General features: G+C 30.3%; 1 protein-coding gene across 2 annotated transcripts in view; it reads left to right on the top strand.

The window, feature by feature from the left end:
* LOC143256895 (gamma-tubulin complex component 3 homolog) overlaps positions 1-21,316 on the top strand; it is an 85,415-nt gene that overhangs the window by 17,374 nt on the left and 46,725 nt on the right. For both annotated transcript variants that reach the window (XM_076514724.1, XM_076514723.1), the window contains exons 2-10: positions 1,390-1,435; positions 2,148-2,209; positions 7,253-7,320; positions 8,327-8,404; positions 10,621-11,032; positions 16,855-16,973; positions 18,599-18,793; positions 20,177-20,315; positions 20,844-20,938. In XM_076514724.1, the coding sequence (XP_076370839.1) occupies positions 1,390-1,435; positions 2,148-2,209; positions 7,253-7,320; positions 8,327-8,404; positions 10,621-11,032; positions 16,855-16,973; positions 18,599-18,793; positions 20,177-20,315; positions 20,844-20,938 (1,214 nt within the window). The remainder of the gene's footprint in view (positions 1-1,389; positions 1,436-2,147; positions 2,210-7,252; positions 7,321-8,326; positions 8,405-10,620; positions 11,033-16,854; positions 16,974-18,598; positions 18,794-20,176; positions 20,316-20,843; positions 20,939-21,316) is intronic.

Below are 21,316 nucleotides of genomic sequence, written 5' to 3' on the forward strand. Positions count from 1 at the left end.
GTCATATAACTCAAAACCAGAACTGGAAAGGACAACTTCAGGTGACTAATGCTGATGTTTGAACTTATCTCTTAGTCATCCTGGCAAGTTATAATAATTACAGTTATACTACAGAAAGTCTTTTACAACTTCTATTACTTTACTTTCTGAACATGGCTGTAACATTGCATAACTTGAAACCAGGACTGGAAAGGCCCACTTCAGGTGACTAACGATAGTGTTTGTAGTTACCTATTGGTCATCCTGGTGAGTTAAGACCATTCAACTTATGCTATAGAGTGTCCTTTTAAAACTAGTATTACTCTAACTTCTCTCTTACTGTTGTATACTATATACAGAAATTGGACTTCATGCTGTTTAAGTTTAATTCAGAAACTTAACTTTGTCTTATTTTATCTTGACTCCTTTTTATAAATTTTAATAGTTTTACTTTACTTTAACTTTTTACTGGATGTTTGGTGCAGATAGCTTAGATGCTTTGTGCCATAAAATGCCAAACCTTCACCCACCTACCTTTATTTTGTGTTTTTCAGAATCTTATAGTTTCCTTTACTGGTATAGTACATTGTGGGAGTTTCAGGTTGTTTTTTGGGAAATTTCTATGAAACGTTCGGATAAAGTTGTGAAAATCTCATTGTGGCTACCTAAATTATTCAAATATATACATTTGCATTGATGACTATTTGTTATTATCTTTTGAATTATTAATTTATTTCCATACTATTATCTGTCATTGATAAGAAATTTAGATGAAATCATTATTTCTCTTCATGCAAAATGCAAATGGAATTGTGATTAACTGCTATGTTGATGGTATTTTGTTTAAATGTTTTTAAGACATTTATTATCAGAGACATTATAACCAACCAAGTAATAAACTCACAAACCATTTGGTTGATAAATATTTTTAAATATCTAGTGGGACCCATAATAATGGAGTCAAAATCTGGTTCATAACAAGATTTTATGAAATACATTTATGATTTTGCTCAAGAAAACTAGTGCACATACTCCTTGTATTTTAAGATTTGCAGAAATATATATTGAATATCTAAAAAGTTCTAAAATTTATTGTGTGCTAAAAAATTTAAGTATGTTTATTATATAACTGTGTTCATAAAAATGTTAGTACCTTTTAAGTATAAAACATTTTGAGAAGTATTCTCACATTACTTATATCATGTTATCATTTCTATCATGATGACATTTCAGAAATGTATTCAGGCATGATATACAAACAGATATTACTCTAGCATGCATTTGTTTAGTACTCTTATTACTGCTGACTTTTTACCCAGATTTTATATTAAATAGATTTATCTTGTAATTGTTAATAAAACTGCTAAATGTGTTTTTCTTTGTATCTAAAAGTGATTTTTTTCTCTTCAGATGCACTGACTCCATCATATCAACTGGTCTTGAGAACTCTTAGTTGGTAAGCACAGTAAAAGTTTTATTAGTTCCATGTACTTCACATGTAATTGTGTCAGGTTTTACACTAGCACTGAATTAGGTTCATGTATTTGTATGGTCACATTAATGAAAATAATCATTACTTCAAAATATTCATATTAAGTATGCTATTAAAAATTGTGGCATCTGTTCATTTATGTTTAATCACAGGTATTTTTAGTTGATTGCAAATAATCCATTTGCCTCCTTCTCTGTAAGGTATTGCTGAATTAAAAGATGTGTTTAAAGTATTTATGTCTTTTGTGGTGTAACTGCATTGAATCTTTAGGAAAACTGATTATTCTGAAGTTATATAAAAGCAAAGTGATCTGTCATAAATGTATTTCTTAGTAAATAAATGTGTACAGTTATAGTTTAGAATACACTTATTGGAGTTGAGGTTTATTTTTATAGCTATAACTTTAATTACAACTGCAAGAATTATGAAATCAAATCCACTAAATGAAGTTAGTCTGTTGCCATATACAAAACAAAAAAAGGCTTGTGAATGGCATATTTTATGCCAAGAGCTGTTTAATGAAATGAAGAATGTTTGTTCATGTGAAAAAAATAAAAAAAAATTACATTTGCAAAATACTATTCATATTTATATTAATCTGTTATGTTCTTATTTTTATCATTTTAAAAATCAGCATTGTCTTCAATTGAAAGTTGACATATTTTGCATATTCCAGTACTTCCACTGCTGCTGTAGAAAGTGATGAATTTGAAGTCGGTGAGAAGATAAAAAAGAGATGTATGTGATGAACTGTCTTGTTGCTATTTTATTTTCTCTGTTTTTTCATTGACAAGAATTTTTACACCACATTAAGTACCTGAAATGATAGTGATAACCTGAGATATGATACAAATAGGTATTTGTGAATGCAAGTATTTTTAGTCTTTTTAGATAAGAAGTTTGGTTTTTGTTACTTTGTTAATTTTATTATATCACTTATCATAGTAGAAAACACTAGTTAATATATATTTTCATACAGGTATAAAATATAAAAGAAATTTGGAGTTAATTTAGGTGTGTGATATGGTAACTCTTAATGGACTTTTTGGCATTTGATACACTTAATGTTTTAATTTGTTAACCCAACACTGTAAAAATTTAATTTTTCTAAACAACACACATATCTTTCTTCATAATTTTATAAGAGTTGATGCTACAATTGCCATGTGAATCAGGTTTCATTTTGGCAGTGTACACTGTATCTGTTATTTTTTTAAAGAAGCTCAGAATTTCAGTTTATAATTAGTGAATTGTTCAGTAGATTGTTAATTACTTCAAATTTTTTTGTCTTCTGTGAAATCAATTTGAGAATAATATTTGACAAGCTACTTCTTTATGTTGCTTCTATCTTTTAATTTCATTGAATTTCTCAAGCTATACAAATGTACTTGTGATATCACTTGTACAAAACATTCAGTGTTAGGACAGATCACAGAAGTGGTCTTGTCATTTTAAAACACTTAGCACTTTTCAGCTTTTACAACTGAAGTAAGCTTTGAATTTCAAAATAAATTAATACTGAATGTAATTTTAATAAGACAATGGTAAAAAAAGTAACTTAACAAATATACATATTAACAGAACGTGATCCATTTCTCCTCTTTTGTGCTCCACAAACTTCCAATAAGGTACATTACCTCTACTCACATAAATAACTATTCTTTTTCAGTGATGCTGTATATATCCAAAAATGTTTTCACCTGTCATAAGCCTTGAAGCTTTTACCCATCTTTAAATCAACTGATTCAAATGTATCTCAAATGCAAGTCATTATGTGATAATCCTCCACCAACAAGAATGCAACAAACACTTTTGACACATAACTCCTTTTATTCAGTTCTACAGAACTATCACTTCTCATTTAGCAGTGCTCATTTTGTAATGCTTAGTTTGTGTTTTCTTAAGAATTTCATTCTGCGAATATAGTCGTGTTTGGTTATTCATTTTGCATTATTAATTCTATGTTACTGCTTTGGAGGTATTTTGTTCTATCAGTACATTTACGTAGGGTTCAGGTGGTGGTACTCCACAGGAAGATTTTCAGGTACACTTCATCAGGAGATTGATCATCTAATGAGCTGATGTTCATTGGGGCACACATCAAGTTTATGGGCCTACAAATTTTAACATACAGTTTGTTAAATATAAGTGTTCTGCTTATATTTAGATTTTTTGGGATACCTCCTTCTTCTTCCCTCCATATTGGAGTGTTTGCTATCATTTGTTTGATTTTGAGATGTTATCATCTTTATTCATTTTATATGTTTAGCAACTTATTTTCTTTTATTGGTCTTATGCATGAGTTTTCTTCATTTGTCTTGTATGCTCGATGTTGATTGGAGTTCTGGATCAATTAGTCCAACCTCAATTAATTCTTGAGTCTTCCTTATTTGTATATGTAGTTTTTGCTCACATTTAGATGTACTGTTTCTGCATGACTGTGAAACTCAACATTACACATTCTTCTGTTTCTCACAACATGATTTGGTACCAATTTTGTGCCTTGATCTTTGTACTTGTTTCCATTTTCTGTATCTTTTGTGGAGCAGTCTGTGTTTTAACCAACTTCTATATTTTGGGGGATTGTCTTTTTTTGGTTAGCTCCTTCAAAACAGGGGTAGTCTTAACATACCCATTGACTCTTTCCACATACATCTCAGGTAGTCCGATTTTACAGTTGGATAAGTTTTTTCCTATTACATGCCTAACATACTATTCCCTTTGAGGATGCAAAGGAGTTTCCTGTTATTGAATCCTGTACTTTGGATTTTCCCCTTAATTTTTATCCTTCCCTCTTCATCTATATGTGTTGATAGTTGAACACATCTCCCACAACATCAGGTTTACCTTGTCCTCCCCCATCTTCTGGAAAGGTTTTCTTTCCTGATGCTCATTTCCAAAAGTGGAGTGTGTAGTTCAATCAGTAAGAGGCTTCAGGGCAGTGGTCTACAAATGATAGGTGTCTTATCCCCTTCACATCTAACCATTTCAGCTGGTTAAAGGTGCTCTGGTTCACTCCCTTTCTACTGTCCAGATTAGACTAATCTTGTTTCATAGCAATATTTGGTGGTATCACTCGTCAAGGGATACTTGTTTTTATTTTTTTTGTTGTAAACATTGAATTTCTTGATTTCAACCCACAGATGCTTTGTCCTTTTTGCAAGTTGATTTTCAGTCCTGACACACTTTCTCCCTGAAAGTGACCTCTCAATCCTTCTAATTTTTGGTGGCTCTGCCTCTTGTGGAGTACTCCCCTGTGAAGTTTTTTTAATTTTTTGTTACTTCCAAGTTAGTTACCCTTTTTCTTTTGGGCTCTGGTGCATCATACACTTACACTGTCTATCATTAAGTTCAGACAGATTTGCATCCAGTTTATAGTGTTAGTTTTTTTCATTCCATAAGTTTTCTTCCCCATATTTTTGTTCACTCATCTCATTCTGGTTTAGGTCTTTCTGACTGATTTTTCTTTTGCTAGCACTGTTATGGATCAGTTTTAGTGGCTCATGCGTTAAATCTCTTACAATCTTCTACATTTCTTATTTGTGAGATACAGGTGACCTTCACTGTCCTGTACATGCTATGGATTGCTTCATTGTTTTTACTGCTTCTTTCCATTTAATCCATTTCCCATAGTTTTCTTCACTTTCCCCTCCCCTTTCTCCCATAACCATTAGATTTGGAGTTTAGTTTAATTGGCCTTTTATACTTTTTCTCCTTTCCATAATCAATTTATGGTCTCTTCACTGAAGTTACATCCTTTCTCTTTTCTCTGCATATATACCCTTTCATCTGTTGGAGGAACTTTGTTGAGCACAGGAACTTTATCTCATATGTTTATCTCCCATTCTCTGTTTTGGGTAGCTGTTTCTTCTTTGTCAGGAAATTTCATTCACATGTTACCATCCTTCACTCTTTTTTGAGACTGTGACTGGGTAACTTACCTTTTAGAATATATACCTCTTATATTTCAGTGCATGCCCCTCTTTTTCTTTCTGGATCCCACTTTGTAGTAAATGGTGTCTGTCCAGGTATATTTAAAGTAGTCAAAAAATGCACACTGTCGAGATGGGGTGTTCCACAAGATTACTTGTAGAGTTATCCTTTTAATGTGTTTGCTTTCTTAGTTTGCCCTCCCAGAACCATTATAACCAATGGACTGCATGAGTAAAGCAAATAGAGGCAGCTGCCCATCCCTGCCATGCTTTGTATTGAATAAATCAGTATGGTCTTTTTTTTCAAAACAGGATTGTGTGGTCACCCATTGTAGTGTGTCAGTTAGTGAAGCTTCTTTGAACTCTCCACCATGCTTTCTCCCACCTTTGCTACTAGTGGAGTTTCAGTGTCCTACTGCTTTCCAGTTCCAAGCCTCTGGAGTGGTGGACTGTGGAGGCATACTTTGAATATGTTACTGAAACACAAATATATATAAACATACACATAAATTATTATAAAATCATTTAGAGTAGTTTTCTGCTGGCTTAAATTATGAAATATTCTCCAATATGTAGCAATGGAGTGAGCCATCAAAATTATTAGGATTCCTCATCTTACACCCCTGTGGTTGGTCTTTGGATTTAGAGCTGAGCCAGTCAACATGTGTTATAGATGTTTTTATTCCTCATTTATACTCTTGTTACTTCCACCATGTTATGGGTCATGATGGAGATATTTGCAGATTATTGTAGTTCTTCCCTTTCCACTTTCCCTCGTGAGCCCTGGATTTGGCAGATTTAGTGTGGTTGATTTATTGTTTTATGTTATTCTGTAATTTTCTTCTTAAATTCTTAGAATTTTGTTAGATGACTGTACAACACCTTATTCCAGAATGAATAATAACTTGCTGATTTATAAGCATCTCTGTTATGTCTTCAACTGGAAAAGCAGTTAAGTTCTTACTTTTAAGGTAAATAACACATTTAATATGACATTTACCTGTTGATTTAGTGATCTATTTTAACATGCTTTAAATTAAAAAGTTTATGCTACTACCTGATTTTTGTAAAGGGGGCATTTGCTCTAAGATGACAAGCTGTAAATCTGTATCCATTAAGCATCATGAAATAGGTAACACTGTGTTAATTAAACAAAAAAAATGGAAGTTTCTTTTAAAGTGTACAGATAGCAATATGATAAGTTTTCATTTGTTGACAAAGTTAACATGACATGAGCTAATTAGACAAAATCCATCAAAGTGTGTAATTGTATGATTGGCTACGTAGATAATGTGTATTTGTGAGCTTGATTTTATTGAATATTTTGCATCCTGTTTAATGGTTATGCAAATTTTAATATTGACCATACCAATAATTAGTAAAAAAACAATATTTTACTGATATTACTGCACCAGAAACAATCTGATCTTGCTATTCAACAAAGCCATATTTTGATCCCAAACATTTTGAGCGCATTCTATAAACATGTTGGTTGCTCAATATATCATACTGTTTATGTGACTTAATTATTAGCAAAAGTGGATAGTAATGATATTTTAAGGCTATAAATACCATATCAATTCATAAAATTAGCCAAAATATTTTCACAGTACTTGAAGATTTTGTTACTTGCAAAATAAGATTACATATAATCTGTTCATTTTTGCTTATTTCCTGTTATAATTTCATAAAAACAATAACTATTGTGTTTAATATTTTAAACATAGGTAATTATTCTTGTTTTGTAAATTGAATACTGATGTAAAAATCTAATGATAAACTTTTGCATGTAGTATACAATAAAGAGTTGTTTGTAAACATTAAGGTGTATCCATTACTGTGTTTCTAGTGGTTAAAGAGAAGAGGGAGAAAGATGCTCTGAACTTTGCAGAGTTGCATCGGAAGTTGCAAGGAAGTGTAAGTTTCAGACTTATGTACTTTTATGTGTGCATTTGTGAGTTTTCTTATGTTTATTCATAGGCTTTATAGAGAAATCTATAATATTTTCATTAGTTTCAAAATATGTAAAAATATAAAAATATTTTTATAGTATGTTGAATTTTGTGTTTAATTTTATTACATCAGAATAAAATTAGATACTGGTATATTTGTGTTATGCACATGTAATCTGGTCTATATTAATGTTGTTGGTAGTCCTATCTTTTGGATAATGCAATTAAGTTATAAGAAAGCAAAATTATGAATATTGGCAAAAATAAACAAAAAAATCAGTATAGACAGAACATTTTAATGTTTTATTTTCCTCTCCTTTTCTTTATCTTCCATAATTTATGTCAACATACATCATCAAGTGGGAAGTGTTGTTACATTAACTTTGTCTGTTAGGTTTAGCCCCTTCATCAAAATATTTTTTAAAGAAAATCAACCATTTTTAACTTTTAAGTTATCCTAGGGAGTCTGACTTGTTACACTTGTTATCACTAAATGTGTTCTGATAGTAGTAATATTTGTATGATGGTTTAATTTTTGTTTTGTTTTTTCTTGTAATTAACAATAAGTGTTACTAATGTCCTTTATTCCTTTGTTTTTTAATTATGCTATGAATAATTTATTGAGACCAGAAACTCTGAATACTAAGATTCACATAGAACCTTAACATGGTGCAAACACAAGATCTGTTGAAAAACAAGCTCTAGAAATTTTTAGGACAGTGAAAACAGACAGACGTGTTGGGATTAGAAACATTTTACAGAATTTTTACTGTTTAATAACAATGGAAAAATTTGGGTTCATTAAAAAATTTTGATACATGAAAACAAGACTTTTGCAGGCATTAAGCAAACTCAGCATTGCATATTATGCTCATTAGCTTATGTGTATTAGTAACTGATTTTTGTAACATTGTTTTTGAATTGTAGCATAATCTAAACAAAACTAATAGTGAATAATTTTATCATTATAGGTAGTGTTGAAGAATCGATGGGCAATTCTGTGTTTCCTTCTCAATTTGAGTGGATCAAAGAACAAATACCAGATAAAGGTTGTTTACATATAATCACATAATCATACATGCATGTCTTGGAATTTCAGGGATTTAGAAACTGATATCTGTAACAAAACAGATAATACACAGGCTGATTAGCATACAAGTAAATAAAAAATTGTATAAAATTGCCAATTCTTTTCATATATATATATTAATAAATTTTTTATGTTTCTCTTATCAAAGAATAGAACTAAAAAAAGCAGAAAAACATTGAGAAGTCTATGTTGCATACATCAGGTAGGTTAAATGATTAACTATTTATTAGTTTTTTTAAAATCCAAGACAAGAATAGATTGGTTTGCATCCCACTAATCTTGAGCTACCTCTCATTTAACATACATGTTTAGCACGAATTGTGCTAGTGCATGATGACACTATGATGTGTTAATAGCCCCTCTGTCAACAGAAGAAATATACAGCCATCTTATTTAGAAGCACTTCAACTTGATGTAACTTCAGTCCTTTCCTCAGCATATGTCTGGATTGGATTATTTAAAACTGTTAGTTGGTTACTTGAGGTTAGCAATGGCTTTCTGCTTAATTAAATTTAATTTAAGTCTCTTGAGTTTAGTGTTTGATTCACATGATTAGCTCAGTTTTTTTTTGTTTTTTTAGAAAAAAAATCATGATGTTTCCATTCATTATAAAATATTCAGTGATGGTAGCTTCCACTTCTTTCCATGATAGTGGCAATGTTCGTAAAACAGAACCTGTAGCTGTTGCGAGCTCATTGTCTGTGGAAGGGTGATAAATAAATTAGGGAAAAGAAAAGACTTAAAAGATCAAATGTCACAATTCTCCAATTAGAGGAGATTGGGGATTTTTAGAAGTATTTCCTAATTAAATTAAAACTTGTATAACATTTTGATACCAAGTTTATTCATATACATTGTTAATAAAGTAGTTTAATTAAATTTTTTAACTAAATGAAACTTTTAAAAACAGTTGTATCCACACCTTTACCTACCTACAGTAAGAAGACTGAGCTGACTTTTTGCATTATGATTTTTTAAGCATTCAAATATGTGATACGTAGATGTTTCATTCAGTTATTTGATTTAATTCATGTAAAACTTCAGTATATTATTATGATATTAAAACTTTGTGTTCATTAGCAAATGAAATAGTTTGGAATGAAATATTTATTTTCTGTCAGTTTCTATTATTTACCTTTTCTATGTTATATTAAAAGTTTTTAGTTTTAACCTTGTGTGTGTATACGAGGGCTATTCAAAAAATACACGGACTGTTTGAATTGCGCGGCTCCAGTTGGTTCCAGGGGAATTTGCTTGGTGTCGCTAGGTTTGCACAGATCAGCTGATTACGAGGCCATTTCCTGATTGCAGATATCTGCATTTGTGTATTAGCTACGAGGTTTTAAATGAAGTGCGATTTTTTCGTTTGGCGGATTTCAGAATGAATGACCTGAAGGAGCAACGACTTGCTGTGAAATTTTGTGTTAAACTTGGAAAATCTGCGACTGAAACTTTTGCTATGCTTAACACGGCTTACGGTGATGTTGCTATGAAGCATACGGCATGTTTAAAGTGACATGAACGTTTTAAGGATGGTCGACAGTCCATCGAAGATGATGAGCGTCCTGGATATCCTTCCACGTCAACTGACGACCCACATGTCGACAAAATCAACACCCTGGTGCGAGCAAATCGACGTCTGACTGTCAGGGAGCTTGCTGAAGAATGTGGGATATCAGTTGGATCTTGTTACGAGATTTTGACCGAAAAATTGAAGATGCACCGCGTTGCTGTGAAATTCAGCCCTCAGAACTTGTGAGTTTTTGGCCAAACACTCAATCACTGTTCTTCCCCACCCCTACTCACCTGACCTTGCACTTTGCGATTTTGTCTTGTTCCCCAAACTCAAAAGACCCTTGAAAGGAAGAAGATTTGAGACGATTCCAGAGATTAAGGCAAATGTGACGAAGGAGCTGGAGGACATTACAAAAGAAGCGTACCAGGACTGTTTCAACAAGTGGAAACACCGTTGGGATACATGCGTGCTTTGGGGAGGAGAATACTTTGAAGGGGTCCCAGACCTGTAACTTCTTAATAAAGTACATTTTGTTTTATGACGTCAGTCCGGGTATTTTTTGAACAGACCTCATATATTTAAACCTCAACTTATGTTTTTTTCTGTATTTTAAAAATGTAACTTCTATTTTTAAAAGATTTCCAATTATTTACTTTTAGAATGGACCATATGGATTTGGCTTTACCAAATTTGCAACATTGACTCCATTACAGAATGTGGGTTTCTATGATGGCACAAAAAATCAACAATCAAGAACTGTCCCCTCAGATAAAAATTTAGCCGTAATAGCTGGTTCAGAGAAGATAGAATTTGCTTCTCTTCCATCAGCTTATCAACCTGGACGTTATGGTGTATCTGTTGACTGTGCAGATCAGGGTCGAAGTAATCTCTCAGATAGTGGCAGTGGAAGTGTATGTTCTCATTCGAATAATAATCGTGTTGCTCGTATGGCAGCTTTATTTTCTGGCAAGGAAAAGACAGAGGGAACAGTTGTGCCAATGATAACAAAAAAAGATAAAATATCTGCCTCACAAGTTGTCAGACAAAGACCAAAAAGCTTCCCTGATCTGAGTAAGTTTTTTGTATGATTTAAAATTTTTTATGATCCTTAAAAGCTTATGGATTAATTTACTTTTCAGTTTTTCAAACATTTCTTATGTGTCTTTTTCACATGTTATTTTTCACTCCTAATGTACTGATAGCAGTAATATCACTCCAGCTCAACAGATTCTCAAAAGCTATCTAAAAGTAATACACACACCATAGGTAAAAACAATTTTAAAAATGTGATTTATGCAAATACTGTTGTTTGTTTTAAGGGTATCTTATATAATAATTGATTCAAAGTATCTTAAATAAATCATAATTGTTAAATAAAACAAAACCTTGGTGTTTTTCAAAGAATGGTTCTATATACATTATTGAAAACGTTTTTGCTTGCTTTTTAGGTGCTTATAAAAAATAAGGCTAAATCATAGCACAATTTATGATTGAGACTGTATAATTCTAGCATATATAGTGAGTCACAGGCTTTTAACATTCATGACTTTTCTTGGAAAATGTGATCACGTCTTTTTAAAACAATTTAGCTGTGTTATCATATTTAGCACATTTATTTAGTTTCAACCAATTTCCTAAATCCAAATTGCTCCAATGTTAAATACCTTAAAAATTTAATTCCTTTAATTTATGTAGTGCCTTTTAGAGAGTACAGTTCATCATGTATTATAGATTTAATGATGTACTCTTTCAAAATATAAACTTTTTTTTTCACTTATTTATAATACTGTACAAAAAGTAGGACAAGAGAATATTTTGTCATTCTTTCAATTTAACGAGGCTGTTTTTTCCATGCCATTATAGAATGTAAATTTCAGCACTGTGATAATGCTTCACTGATCATTGTTGACAATTGAATGAGCCAGGTTGAGAATACTTATCATTCTTCAGAATCCCCATATACTTGTACCAAAAACATGTGGTAAGGGTTTGAATGAGCATTCTGATCAAATGTAGGATCTGAAATAACTGTCATGATACTCTATGCAGTGTCTTTATTATGCATAAAGAAGCTAACAAGGAGCTAGCATGTGGTGTCAGTATATGTGAGAAGAAATCAGTTTAATAGTTCTCCATAAATGAACGTTGATAAAAAAAAACAACAACAGTGTTTGATGCTGTATTTTAACTTTTGTTGTCATGTCACAGCCCAAAAAGTGTATAAATGTAGTAGAGCAGAAAGTTTGCATAATAGCTTTATTCAATGCTGGTTAGATTCTTTAACAAAGATTTGGAATGCCTTCCAAACACTATAAAGTATAAAGGAAAAGGTAGAACACCTAAACTTAAAGATAGTAATGTTAAGTATCTACATCTATACAGTCTTTCTTAAATGAACTAGCATGTACCATAATACTGAAAAAAATCCAGATCTAAAGTACAAGAAGACTAAATAAGAATGGAATATTTGGTCGAGAAGCAGTTAAAAAACCTTTACTTTGATCTCCGAATATTGTCAAAAGACTGAAATTAGCTAAAACGTATAACAACTGGACTGTTGATCATTGGAAAAGGGTGTCATGGACAGATGAGTCCAAGTCTGAAATATGTGATTCAAAGTTTACGTTATATGTCTAGTGGAAGAAAGGTAAAACATACTTCAATGTATAACACCTACAAAGAAAGATGGAGAGGCAGTGTGATGTTTTGGGGTTGTTTTTCTGCTGGGGCAGTAAGAGATATGCAGTGTCTTTACTTTGCATAAAGAAGCTAACAAGGAGCTAGCATGTGGTGTCAGTATATGTGAGAAGAAATCAGTTCAATATTTGCAAAATATATGGAATAATGGACCAGTACAAGTACCATTAGCTACTAATTCATCATAGTATACCCAGTTTGTTGTGTATTATTAGTAAAGGACTCAACTACTAAGAAGACAATGACCCTAAACCCCAATCCAACCTATGCAGAAATTACTTAACTAAGAAAGAAACTGCTGGAGTCATTCAAATGATACAATGGCCTCCAGAGAGTTCTGATCTCAACTCAGTTAAGCAGATCTGGGATTTAATAAATCAAAACTTAACAAATGAAAATACATTTTCTGGGAGTGTATAAGAAACATTTGGAGTAAAATCCCATAGGACCTTTTGGTTAAATATGTTGCAACAGTGCCTGAAAGACATCTGCTGAGTTTCTCTTGCACTAAATATGAAGATTAATAAAAAAAAAAATTGTTTTATTTGTAATTTACCTTCGATTCTTCTTTGAAAGAAGCCTGAAATCTAATTTTTAATTTTGTCATAACTCTTTTACACAGTACTTTACATATATTTCTTAAAAGCAAAGCACAAGTTTTGGGCATAATTCTTCTTCTGGTGCTAGCTCTACAGAAGCTACAAATATAAAATATAAATTAGGTATTCATATGAAATTTATGAGAAAAGAACAACAACATGAAAGTTGGAGAGAATTTTTAAAACTTGTTCTTCAGAAAGATAAGTATCAAATGTATACTGAAATTATTAAAAAAGATTTAAATTGTACAAAAAATATGTACTATTTCATCCCCAATTTAATATTTGGGCAATGACATAGAAATACAGTTGCAAATGTATATATTTAATGTTACTAAAATAAAAATAACTTCTAATTATCTTAGTTTTCAACTGAATTATATTGCTTATAGTTGGCTATTTCTGCTTAGTCATAATCAGGCTGTCTTCTCCATTTTATTCACGTTTCATTTAAATTTCTGGCTTGTATTTTATTACTTTATTTTTAGTTTCAGTAGAACTAGGATTTGAAGAAAGGTCATAAATGTTTGTGCTCAATTAAAAAAGGAAAAGAAAAACAGTTTTTATGTTTAGAAACTTCATATCATTAAATTTCTATTACATCTTAAATATAACATATCGGTATACATACATTTTAATTAGCTTCACTTTGAATGCTTAATTCCTCATTTATTTTTGTTTTAGGTAATTATAACAGCTTGCTTGACCATTGTAACTTATTTCATCTTTTATAAATAGCAATATCAGGTCTTGAATACAATGATTGAAAGATGGCAATTATGTGGAAGTGTTAATTTGTTTCTTTTTTTAAATTTTGACTAATGTACTGTTTTGAGATTCAGTCTACTATGTAAACTGATAAAAAACCACTGATTTTTTTAGCCATAATTTTCTGTGTACATATATATGAACTTTGAACATTCTAACCAAATGACAAAAAAAGTTATTTGTGCTTCATGTACTTCAGAACCAGTTTTTTTCAAATCCAGTTGCAAAAGCACTAATCTAATTTTGCATGCTATTTGTCACACACATGAAAGACCACATTCAGGCACATGTCACATTACAACTTTAAATATTCCTGGGGAAAGCAGAAACATCTTATTTACAAAAATGCATTTAGCAGTGTAGTAATAGGTCTTATTTTCATTGTGATTGTGAAGCAAACAGAGAAGATATCAGCCAATAGCAATAAAATCTAATTAGAAATGTTTCCAAGTTATGGAAAATCAAATGTTATTGGATACGTAACCATAAAATGAGGAGAGATAGATTTCACAAAGAGTGGAATAAAAGAAAAATTGTAGAACCTCTAAGAAATTGTCATGATCTTGAAATCTGAGACCATTGCAAGGAGTTTTACACTGTTAACTCAGATGATTCTTATAATCCTGATGAAAATCAAATAGAGAATGAAGAAAAAATTCTAAATTAAATTGAACCTTTTGAAAATAGTAGTAGAGTGTAGTTTCTTCTTTTTATAGTTTTTATAAAATCAGTAACTCTACTGATATAATGCAAATATTCATAATATTAAAAAAATAAATGTTTTCTTGCTCTTTCCATGTCATAATACATCACTTGTGTGAATAACTGCACAAGTGTATACTTCTCACAAATAAACCTGATAAAACCATTAAACATGGTTATTTACTGTTCTTAACATTTTCACCCATTCATCATTGCACATTGCCTTTTTCACCACTAGTTCATTATTACACATTTTCTGTTTTCTTTTCCACCTATTTATTCATTGAATATTACCTGTGTTTTCTCTTCTGTCTGTTCTTTTGTTTTGCATATTGCCTTTTTTTTCTTTCTGCCCATTCATTATTGCATATTGCCTTTTTCTTTTCTACCTATTCGTTATTGCACATAGGTCAAATATTAGTGTTAACCAATATAGCTAAGCTTGTTACTGGATGATAGTTACATTTCCATACTCACTTCTGTAAACATTAAATTTAGAAAACTTCAGTCTTTTGCGTAATTAACAAATAATTGCACAATAAACTATGCACAAGATAAAATAGAGTAGAGCTTAGTAGAGTACATACCTCTGCCGTGCATATTTGGCCCTCAAAACGTACAGAAGTGTGTCCATATATCTGTTGTTATCAATGAACAGTGATCATTTTGTTAGGACAATGAGGAATGGTATTCTACATATTTAATCACAATCTAATCATTTCCGACAGACTTATAGAGCAAAAATAATGTGAAAAAATTGGAATCCATGTTAACAGATAGAGATTCTTTTTCCTGGCTTTGCTGTGCCTTGACCTCCAAAAGTTAAATCACTTCTAAGTTGTGTCATAATCTAAATGTTTACCAACTTTCATCCAGCTCAGTTAAGCTTTTTCAAGAAATATTGCAGACACACACATGTACAGAGGTGAAAATGTATGGTGGCAGAGATAATAAAAAGGTTTTGAGCATATAAAACAAAGTAGATGGGGTAAATACAAAAATGATGATAATGACCTTTGATAAATTGCTGATGATCTTGTGAGGACAATTTGTTAGGAAACCACATAACCCTATATCTCAGTGCTTTACATAGGAGAATTGAGTATTAGAGAAGAAAAAAACATGTAAAAACATCATCTTGTCCTAAGATTTTCTGCCTCAGAAATATACACATCTACACGAATAAATAAAATTATACTATCTGTTGGTATATTCTTATAATTTATACTTATTTTTATTATGAAAAATGTATAATCTAATTGTGGTGTTGTATACAGTATTTATTTCTATGTTCATGACTGTCTGTGATGTACCAAGCAGGTTTATGTTACACAGTGAGTTATAATTTTTTCTATGTTTTTAAGGGGAATTTGGTTTGAAAAATTGTATAAATGTCTGAAAATTGATAGTGTAAGTTTGTGTCAAGATATTATTTGACCAAATGTGCATAACATGCCTTGTAACTTTAAGATGGTTTGAGTAAGAAGAAGCAAGTAAACTGTAATTCCAAAGTTTAAGTGGTTCTAATGTTAGGCCATTCATAAACACTTTGTAAGCTTTATAATATTGTAAGATAGAAACAGATATTTTTTTCATAACCCAATGATAAGACTACAATAATGATTGTATATAAGTCATTTTTGGTTACTTCAAAGAGTAACAAGCAAGTATACTCTCTTGATGTATTTAGTAGTTTGAAGCTCATTCCAGGAAGAACTCAAATAGAAAATTTTTGTTTACTTCAACTTTAACAGTTTAAACCCTGTTATCATCATCGATAGTTATAATAGTGAAAAGTTTTGGAGTTATTACTTGTTAAACTCATTGTGTTATTCCAGTTGGAGAAAAAATTACATAATTTTGTCTAATTTTATTTTTTGCTGGTTAAACATAACTAGTAAGTTTTATGTTTTGTACATGTATATTTATAGATAACCTCACAGAAAACCAAGAGTTATTAGTCTGTAAACTTTTACAGTTTATTTGGTTTATGTGAAAGTAACTTATTCAATTATTAGTTATATTTAATAGTTAAATATGTTAGAAGGAAGAAATTTGTCACATTATTATGGTAATTATTAAAAATACTTACTTTAACAATATTTATTGTTATTTCTGTACTTCTAGTTCTTCCTATAATACCAGAAGGTATTTTGCTGAGAGAAGTACTCTTTGCTTTTCAAGGTATTGAAGGAAAATTTATTAAAATGCAACCAGGGAAAGATAGATTTTACATTGATAGTAAGGTAAGAATTGTTAACGTTATTGTACCAAAGAAACATTTATCATGAAGGGAAGATATTTTGAAGTACATTTGATATATAGTAAATGTTCGTGTAAGATATATTACAGGGGATATATTTTTTAATTTTGCATAGCCATAAACTTTATATGTTATAACTTAGCCTCAATGTATATGCAAATATAAACAGTCAATTTTATACAGGTATGTATAATCTATAAAAGGATATATATTGTATCTAATTGCAATATATAAATCTTCAGAAAACTGTTCAAAAAGCTATTTAATTTATTTAAAAAATATTTTTATATTATATTTAGTAGTTCTGTGAGTTCTTAACCTTGTGAACTGTGCTGTATCATGCTTTTTATTGCTAGACTTAGTTACATAATCTTTTTTCTATCTAAAGTATATTTTTATCTTCCAAAATAAAAAATCACACCTTATTCTAAAATAAAATAAAAAAGCCATAACTTGTGTGAAAAAAAGATTTTTTTATCCAAAAGTATTGTCTCCAAGTTAAATATCATATACCTTTATGAAGTTTACAAAGGTAATCTTACAAGTTAGCAGATAATTTGAAAATATTCACCAAAATAATAATTGTGTCACAGTTTATGTTATAAAAGGGTAAGTTTGAATAGCAAATAGTTGCAATTTGAATTACTAAATGCATTACAATTTTGAATAAATTATTAGCTGTAATAATAGTAAAAATAAGAAAAGCTGGCTGAAGTTTGAAAATGTTTAATATAATACCTGTTTAGAGCATTCTAAGTTAGTATTAATTTGATTTAATTATTTGATTGAAAAGTGTTGGAAGTAGTTCAGCCCATGCACTGCTAAGAATTGTTCACAAAATCCTATTTGACCTTAGTAAATTTTAATCTGAGTAGCTATTAACACAGTTTTTATTTGAAATAAATTTTATAATTAACGTATATTGCTCATAGTAGGTTATACAAGATATTTTGACTTTAATATAAAAGAAAATAAATACTCTGTTTACATGAAATTATCATACAGAACACCCAGTAGTTTATAGTTCACAAACCTTATCTGCTTTTTCTTTGTATATACAATTTTCCAAGCTTCTACAACCATATGCAATTAAAAAAATTGTTACCTCACTCTTTGTTTTTAAAATGGTTAGTAAACAATTCAGAAATCTTGTATAAAATAGTCTCAATGAAAACAACTTTCAAACTTATATGTTAAGTTGAATATTTGGAAGCATGGTGTTTATCTTACTCAAACAGTGCCATTTTTCAATTAGGGTGTACTTTTTTTGCAATTAGAAAATGTTACTAAAAGGTAATAGTCATATTTTATAATAAATATCTTTCTCTGTTCATCATTTTGGTTGTAAAATCACTATGGCAACTGTAATATAATTAGATACTAAGTATGCTAAATTTTGTATGCAGTTATAAAATTTATATACTGGGACTTAAAAAGTAAGTTTAAAAACTAACAATATTTGCAAAAACTACCTCAGATTGAGACTCCCATAAATATGTTTTCTTTGTATTTATTTTTTTGTGGTTTAATGGCTTTTTTTATCAAATGTGATGGGAAATAAAGACAAGAGTTGCATTATATTAATGCTAATAATTGTATACAATATAGGCAGGATTGAGTGGACCAATGCAGCGTCAACTTCTGAGGCTTATAGAGCTAGGCTGGATGTACAACAAAGTACACAACTTCTGTGAAAGTCAGAATTTGGACAGAGCTTTAGGTTTGGTGGGGCAGAGCTTTATTGCTGCATTGCAGGAGGAGTTGAGTGAATACTATAGATTGTTGGCAGTTTTAGAGTCACAGGTGTGTTGATTATTTAGAAATGTTAATAACAGTCATTCTAGTGTGTTTATTTGAATTAATTATCAAATATTTACAGATTTTACAAAATTATTAACATTTTTATTGGACCTAATTCATCATCAGGCTCTCCCACTTGTTAATAATCTATTTATATTGTGTTGTGTTTTTCTTATAGCAAAGCCACATAGGCTATTTGCTGAGCCCACCAAGGGGAATCGAACCCCTGATTTTGGCGCTGTAAATCCATTGACTTACTGCTGTACTAGTGGGGGCATCTATTTATATAAAAGCCATTCTCTGTTTGTAACACTACATTTGTTGGTAATGCTTGGCTTTCTGTTGGTAACATTTAAATTATCTCAGTGGTTTCTTTCAAGTTCAACAGTCACAGTTGAGTAGGTATTTTTTTAAATTATTGCCTCAGGATATTTAAAATGAAATATTATGTACAATATTATTGAAAACAACAATGACATGATAGTTTACATTAGGGAGTTGAATTATTAACACTCACTTACAAAAATTGTGTGTCACGGTGGTTATGGTACTTGACTGTCATGTGGAAGTCTTGCATTCAAATCCCCTGTCAAGTTGGGACTTTATCTTAATTTCTTATTCTTAGTTATTTTTTTATGTATTAATTATCATAGTTACAACAAGCTGTTTGAATGTTCAGAAATATAAGAATTCAATTATATATAAAATTTGCAAAATGTGATGTTACATAATAAACACCTGTAAATGTATACATTAAAAAAAATATCTATTTAACCCAATAAATGGTAGTAAAATACATTATTATAGATGTTTATCATCTTAGGTAAAAGGATTTGTAAAATTTTCTTAAAAACATTTGTGAGTGTGTACAAAAAGTTATTGTCCTTTTGTGCATTTATCCTTCACCATAAAATTCATTATCTTTGCCATCACAGTAAATAAATTACCGAGTTATATATTGTCCCATGTTGGAATATTTCTTCAAGAACCAGTTTTTTGCATGTTTTAGTATATAAAGCTTTATAATGAAAATTTAAACACGAGCAATACCATATATATACATATATTGTTACTGTAATTAATCTTTAGAAAACTTGTTCATAAAACAGTTACCTGTATTTAATTTTCAGATAAAAATTTATCAGTATTTACCATATTTTGATAGCTATTCATTCCCAACTACTCTTTAAATGGATAGTATTTTTATTGAATCTAATCATCATCTGATTCTCATGATGATGATTTGCAATAACTAAATAAATAATGAACATAATCATTATAAGATCTTGGTGATAAAAAAGCAAGCAAATAAAAACAATAATATGAATTATTTATTATCATTTTCTAATTTGCCATTGATTATTTATTAATCACACATTTTTTTAGTTACAACAGAATTTCAGCATTGAAGAACCATATTCAAGTACTAGGTCAGGGTCTTTAACACTTCGCCAACTGGCTGTGTGGACTTTGGATCCATTTGTCAGGATGAAGCAGTTGGCTACTCTTGTAGATGCTTGCAGAGGTTGGTAGCGACTAAATTTTATTACTACTTTTCTTGATTGATAAATAGGTATTTGTAAAAGAATGAAGGTATATGATTATTACTTCATTACAAAAATACCCAGAAGTGTTTGCTCTCATCATGGCAACTTCAATAATGTGATTTTTTTTTTCCAGTACAATTTCAACAAGAAGCAGTATCACATTGTGCAGTAAGCACTGGTATTGTAAACATTTGTTTGTGATTTTTGTAACTTTTGTTATGAACCTGTTAATTATTTTTTTCTTAAACCAAAATGCAATACTATTTATATTTATCAATCAGTATTTATTTCTTGAATACAACTATTTCTACAGGACTTTAGTAGGCATATTTTCTACCTCTGTTATTATTATTTATATCCAGAAGTATGTTCTTTTTTTATCATCTATTTAATGTGTTTACTTGTATAGTTTATAATTAATATTTTTTACCTGTATAACACCAGTTAACTAATGTTTAATAGTTTTATTAATTAATAACTTAAATAATGGAATAACTTTCTTTCAGGCCAAAGGGGAGGAGCTCTGGCATCATCTCTGTATTCATTTCTGCATCATGCTGATCCAAGTATTTGTGAACTAGTCAAACATATATTGTCAGTAGTAAGTAACTGGTTTGAGTTAACAGTTTCTAAATTAAAGAACTTTAATGGAAAACTTGTTCAAGATCATACAGTGTGTTTTTGAAGTTGTTTCTATTTATATGTACGTTTATTCAAAGATTATTTCAAGGTATAATCTTTTTACAAAAATAATGTTATACTTGTAATTGCTGAAAAAGCCTCAGAAATGTGTTGTTTTAATAAAGGCTTCATGAATTACAGAAGAATTTTTTTTTTCATTGTAACTTCCTAACATATTGTTATACATACTAAGCATATGCTAATTACTGTACATTTTAATGTGCTTATTAAATTCGATGAAGGTGTGGACAGTGTGTTACAGAGCTCTGCATTAAATAGTTCAGTACAAGAAATGGCT

This window comes from Tachypleus tridentatus, chromosome 7 (genome assembly GCF_004210375.1).
Source record: "Tachypleus tridentatus isolate NWPU-2018 chromosome 7, ASM421037v1, whole genome shotgun sequence".
Classification (NCBI taxonomy): domain Eukaryota; kingdom Metazoa; phylum Arthropoda; class Merostomata; order Xiphosura; family Limulidae; genus Tachypleus; species Tachypleus tridentatus.